Source organism: Terrapene carolina, unplaced genomic scaffold (assembly GCF_002925995.2).
Source record: "Terrapene carolina triunguis isolate 2854851 unplaced genomic scaffold, T_m_triunguis-2.0 Scaffold401, whole genome shotgun sequence".
NCBI lineage: Eukaryota > Metazoa > Chordata > Testudines > Emydidae > Terrapene > Terrapene triunguis.
Window position 1 is genome coordinate 18,499 of NW_020664752.1, and position 6,367 is coordinate 24,865.

The following is a 6,367-nucleotide window of genomic DNA, read 5'->3' on the forward strand; positions in this document are numbered from 1 at the left end:
GGGGGATCTGAGACCAGGGCGTGTGCCCATCGTGGGGATCTGAGACCAGAGTGTAGGATCCAGTCGCTCTGGGATCTGGTCCCTAACAAGCCGTCTCCTCCCCAGGCTGCTGGCTGGCTGGGCGGAGCGAGGTGTCGGGAGGTGAGTATCTGTGCTGCTCAATGCTAAGTGTTAAGGATGGGACGGGGGGGAGGTGGAGGGGAAAAGAGCAGCTGAGTCCTGAACTTTCCCCCAAAACTCAGCCGGGGGTGACTCCGGATTGACCCCAGGAGACTGAGATCAGAACCCAGCCCTGCCCCCAGTGCAGTCAGGGGTGACTCCAGATTGACCCTGGAGGGGCTGAGATCAGAACCCGGCTCACAGGTTCCCTGTAGTTGCAGTGAGGTGTCTGTTACCCTGGCACTGTCCCTGGGGCTGGGCGCTAAGGGCAGGTTACAGACACAGGGGAGGGGTTTGTGTCTCCCCATCTCACTCCTGTTTGTGTGTGAACGCAGAGCTCCCTGCGCCCGGACCCTCCATCTCCGTCAGCCCCAGCGGGGTGATCGCCCTGGGGGGAACCGTCACCCTCCGCTGTCAGTGTCGGTGCGGGGCCAGGAGATTATTTCTGTATAAAGATGGAATCCAATTCTGGGAGCTGGATGCTGGGGACGGGGGTGAATTCACCATCCCCAGTGCCAGACGCGGAGACGGAGGGTTCTACAGTTGCCGATCTCGCTCCAGATTGGAACCGCCCAACTGGTCGGATCCCCGTGATTACCTGCGGATCATTGTGGCAGGTGAGGGGCCCGGGGAGCGGGGACAGAGTCACGGGGGGGGGGGGGGTTTCCCAGCCCCTGTGGGGTGGGGGGGGGCAGGGGGGGGGGGGGGTCCCTGCCCTGGGAGTCCTGGGGGTGTCACTTACTTGCCTGTGCCTCCATTTCCCCTTGTATGAATCATCCTCCCTGCACCTTGTGTCTGGTTAGAGAGTCAGGGCTGGCTTTAGGGTGGGGGCTCCCAGCACCTCTGATTCCCAGCCCCCCCCAGCTCTAACCACTAGACCCCACTCCCTTCCCAGAGCCAGGGATAGAACCCAGGCGTCCCAGGCTGGGGGGGACCATTAAGTGGATAGACAGGTACAGAGGGTGCTCTGGATTTAGGTCCTCAGGCAGTGTTGGTCGTAGCCCCCAGGAATCTCTGGGGTCTCAGAGAGGTTCCTCTGGCTGATTTTCTCCCAGGGGCCCCGTGTCTGGGACCATGCGGGGAGGACGGGGCGCAGTGACTGTGCTGGGGTCTGTCTCACAGCCTGTCTCCTTCTCACTGCAGAGCTCAGCTCCCCCAAACCCTCCATCTCCCTGCGCCCCCGTGGGGGAGTCGCCCTGGTGGGAACCGTGACCATTCGGTGTAAGTGTCGATGTCAGAAAGCGACGTTCCTCATGTATAAACTTGGAAACCCGGACGTACGGCGCTGGGCAGTGACTGCTGGGAACGTGGCTGAGTTTCCCATCCGCAACGTGAGCCGGAGAGACACAGGGAGCTACAGCTGCCAATATGGCATCAAATCGGACCCGCCCGTCTGGTCGCATCCCAGCGACCCCGTGGAGCTGATGGTAGCAGGTGAGGGGCCCGGCTCAGTATCTCCGCTCTGTGACAGGGTTCCCGGGCTGGGTCTATGGAACCGCTGGACCCTCTGTCCCACCAACCTGGGGTTTCCCTCGCAACTGTGATGCTGATGTCAAGCTACAAATTCTGGCAGGTCCTGCACTTACCCAGCCATCCACAGCCAGGAACACTCCCACTGGAGTGACACGAATGATCTCCCAGCCTCTCACAGACCATTACTAGGGACGCGCCAGGCCAGCCAAGTCCCTCCCAGATCCCCAGCCTGGTACCATCCTGCACTGGTCAGAAGCCTAGCCAGTGTCAGTTCATTACCCAGTCCGCCCCTCTCTCGATGGGGAGACACACAGCAGCCTTTGCAACCTGAGCTGAGATTTCCCACGTACTTCAACCAAAACACACAGTTTGAGGTCAAATAGAAAACAGATTTATTAACTCCAGAGAGATGGAGTTGAAGTGATTATAACTAGCTAGCGTAGAGATCAGAGTCAGTTACTTAAGAAACAAAAATAAACTGGTTTCAGAGTAGCAGCCGTGTTAGTCTGTATCCGCAAAAAGAACAGGAGTATTTGTGGCACCTTAGAGACTAAGAAATTTATTTGAGCATAAACTTTCGTGGGCTACAGCCCACTTCATCGGATGCATAGAATGGAACATATAGTGAAGAGATATATACATACAGAGAACATGAAAAGGTGGGAGTTGCCCAACCAACTCTAAGAGGCTAATTAATTAAGATGAACTGTTGTCAGCAGGAGAAAAAAAACGTTTGTAGTGATAATCAAGATAGCCCATTTAAGACAGTTTGACAAGAAGCTGTGAGACTACTTAACATGGGGAAATAGATTCAATGTGTGTAATGGCTCAGCCATTCCCAGTCTCTATTTAAGCCTAAATTGATAGTATCTAGTTTGCATATCAATTCAAGTTCAGCAGTTTCTCATTGGAGTCTGTTTTTGAAGCTTTTCTGTTGCAAAATTGCCACCTTTAAATCTGTTACTGAATGGCCAGAGAGGTTGAAGTGTTCTCCTACTGGTTTTTGAATGTTATGATTCCTGATGTCAGATTTGTGTCCATTTATTCTTTTGCGTAGAGACTGTCCAGTTTGGCCAATGTACATGGCAGAGGGGCATTGCTGGCACATGATGGCATATATCACATTGGTAGATGTGCAGGTGAATGAGCCCCTGATGGTGTGGCTGATGTGATTAGGTCCTATAATGGTGTCATTGAATAGATATGTGGACAGAGTTGGCATTGGGCTTTGTTGCAAGGATAGGTTCCTGGGGCAGTGTTTCTGTTCTAAGTTCAGAGATGCTGGGGCGGGAAGGGGCCAGTGGTCTAAGATACAACTGCATTTGCTCCAATCCCTCAGACAGACAAATGCCGGATCATGGGGCGAGCAGCCCAATCGCTGAGTCACCGTTTCAGCTCCTTCCCGCCCCAGGCCTGGGTGCTGGTTCCGTCCCCTCCCCCATCCCAGCCGCCGCGCACTTTAATCCCACAGAGGGAACCGACCCAGCTGGGCCCCAGCAGCCAGATCCCCCCACGACGGAGCCAGAGAGAGAAGGTGAGCGGGAGAAATGGAACAATTCACCCCCCAGGGAACAGGGATCCCGGCTCAGATGCCCCTGGGGCCGTTCAGGCTGTTTGGAGGGGGATGGTCCCTGCAGACAGAACTGATGGGGTCAATTCTTCTACATAGAGGATGATGAATAGATCCGTGGGGACCTACGGCCACCGGTCCGTGGGAATGTGGGTCTGTGGGAACGTAGGGTGGTGGACAGATGGGAGCGCATCTGTTGAGGGATAGAAAGATGGACTAAGACCTTGTCTACATGAAAACTGGACCCAAAATGATGAATCCCGTGTGATTTCCAACCCCCACTGGTGATCTCAGAGCGAGTCTGGGCTGTCGGAATTCGCACCCCCTGGTCTGATACAGACACGTTTGGCAGACGAGCTCTCCTGTAGCTCTATAGACACAGGGGCGTCCTCCTCCGACATAGGAACAGCCTCACCCAGACCTGCTCTGCAGTGACTCCAGGTGTGAATGGCACCTGAGTGGGGCAGGGACCGTCCCTGTGTCCTGTGTCCGTACAGCTCCGAGCACACGGGGCCCAGGACAGGGGCTCCTGGTAATTAATACTAGTCACTAATGATTGCAGTTCCAGTTTCTGGGGGGCCAGGCAGGGGCTGTATCTGCACTGAGGGTCTCACTGGGATGATCCTCCCGTCCTGCGATCCCTGGGGTTCTGAGCCAGCCCATATCACTCCTGTTTGTGTGTGAACGCAGAGCTCCCTTCGCCCGGACCCTCCATCTCCGTCAGCCCCAGCGGGGTGATCGCCCTGGGGAGAACCGTCACCCTCCGCTGTCAGTGTCGGTGCGAGGCCAGGAGGTTATTTCTTTATAAAGATGAAATCCAAATCGGGGAGCTGGATGCTGGGGACGGGGGTGAATTCATCATCCCCAGTGCCAGACGCGGAGACGGAGGGTTCTACAGCTGCCGATCTCGCTCCAGACCGGAGCCGCCCAACTGGTCAGATCCCAGTGATTACGTGCGGATCGATGTTGCAGGTGAGGGTCCCCGGTAGTGCAGATGGAGTCATGGCGGGGAGGTTTCCCAGCCGCTGTAGATTCAGGGCTGACACGGGGGGGATCCCTGCCTCAGGGGTCCTGGGGGTGTCACTTACTTGCCTGTGCCTCCATTTCCCCTTGTATGAATCATCCTCCCTGCACCTTGTGTCTGGTTAGAGTCAGGGTTGGCTTTAGGCCGGGGGCTTTTTCTCACTCTGCCTGTGCAGCTCCCAGCACCTCTGATTCCCAGGCCCCCCCAGCTCTAACCACTAGACCCCACTCCCTTCCCAGAGCCAGGGATAGAACCCAGGCGTCCTGGCTCCCAGGCTGGGGGAGGGGGACTATTAAGTGGATAGAAGAACAGCTAGCCAAAAACTCAGAAGATAATAACAAAATGTTTTTTAAGTACATCAGAAGCAGGAAGCCTGCTAAACAACCAGTGGGGCCCCTGGACGATCGAAATATAAAAGGAGCGCTTAAAGAAGATAAAGTCATTGCAGAGAAACTAAACGAATTCTTTGCTTCAGTCTTCACGGCTGAGGATGTTAGGGAGATTCCCAAACCTGAGCTGTCCTTTGTAGGTGACAAATCTGAGGAACTGTCACAGATTGCGGTGTCACTAGAGGAGGTTTTGGAATTAATTGATAAACTTAACAGTAACAAGTCACCGGGACCAGATGGCATTCACCCAAGAGTTCTGAAAGAACTCAAATGTGAAATTGCAGAACTATTAACTAGGGTTTGTAACCTGTCCTTTAAATCAGCTTCTGTACCCAATGACTGGAAGATAGCTAATGTAACACCAATATTTTAAAAGGGCTCTAGAGGTGATCCCGGCAATTACAGACCGGTAAGTCTCACGTCAGTACCGGGCAAATTAGTTGGGCAAAAGTCAACATGGTTTCTGTAAAGGGAAATCATTTCTTACTAATCTATTAGAGTTCTTTGAAGGGGTCAACAAACATGTGGACAAGGGGGATCCAGTGGACATAGTGTACTTAGATTTCCAGAAAGCCTTTGACAAGGTCCCTCACCAAAGGCTCTTACATAAATTAAGTTGTCATGGGATAAGAGGGAAGATCCTTTCATGGATTGAGAACTGGTTAAAAGACAGGGAACAAAGGGTAGGAATAAATGGTAAATTCTCAGAATGGAGAGGGGTAACTAGTGGTGTTCCCCAAGGGTCAGTCCTAGGACCAATCCTATTCAACTTATTCATAAATGATCTGGAGAAAGGGGTAAACAGTTAGGTGGCAAAGTTTGCAGCTGATACTAAACTGCTCAAGATAGTTAAGACCAAAGCAGACTGTGAAGAATTCAAAATATCTCACAAAACTAAGTGATTGGGCAACAAAATGGCAAATGAAATTAAATGTGGATAAATGTAAAGTAATGCACATTGGAAAAAATAACCCCAACAATACATAAAATATGATGGAGGCTAATTTAGCTACAGCTAATCAGGAAAGAGATCTTGGAGTCATCGTGGATAGTTCTCTGAAGACGTCCACGCAGTGTGCAGCAGCAGTCAAAAAAGCAAACAGGATGTTAGGAATCATTAAAAAAGGGATAGAGAATAAGACGGAGAATATCTTATTGCCGTTACATAAATCCATGGTATGCCCACATCTTGAATACTGCGTACAGATGTGGTCTCCTCATCTCAAAAAAGATATACCGTTTGTCAGAGGGTGAAGATGGATGGCAGGAGAGAGATCACTTGATCATTGCCTGTTAGGTTCACTCCCTCTGGGGCACCTGGCATTGGCCACTGTCAGGAGACAGGATACTAGGCTGGATGGACATTTAGTGTGACCCAGTATGGCCATTCTTATGTTCTTGACAGGTACAGAGGGTGCTCTGGGCTTAGGTCCTCAGGCAGTGTTGGTCGTAGCTCCCAGGAATCTCTGGGATCTCGGAGAGGTTCCTCTGGCTGGATTTTCTCCCAGGGACCCCGTGTCTGGGACCATAGGCGAGGACGGGGCACAGTGACTGTGCCAGGGTCTGTCTCACGCCCTGTCTCCTTCTCACTGCAGAGCTCAGCTACCCCAAACCCTCCATCTCCATGCACCCCAGTGGGGGAGTCGCCCTGGGGGGAACCGTGACCATCCAGTGTGAGTGTCGATGCCAGAGACCGAAGTTTCTTCTGTATAAACTTGGAAACCCGGACGTACGGCGCTGGGCAGAGACTGC

The 6,367-nt window shown here is 52.8% G+C and overlaps 1 protein-coding gene across 1 annotated transcript in view; it reads left to right on the plus strand.

Moving 5' to 3' along the window:
- LOC115271313 (immunoglobulin superfamily member 1-like) overlaps positions 1-6,367 on the plus strand; it is an 11,260-nt gene that overhangs the window by 145 nt on the left and 4,748 nt on the right. The window contains exons 2-5 of the mRNA XM_029912962.1: positions 495-776; positions 1,303-1,593; positions 3,893-4,174; positions 6,211-6,288. Coding sequence (XP_029768822.1) covers positions 495-776; positions 1,303-1,593; positions 3,893-4,174; positions 6,211-6,288 — 933 coding nt within the window. The remainder of the gene's footprint in view (positions 1-494; positions 777-1,302; positions 1,594-3,892; positions 4,175-6,210; positions 6,289-6,367) is intronic.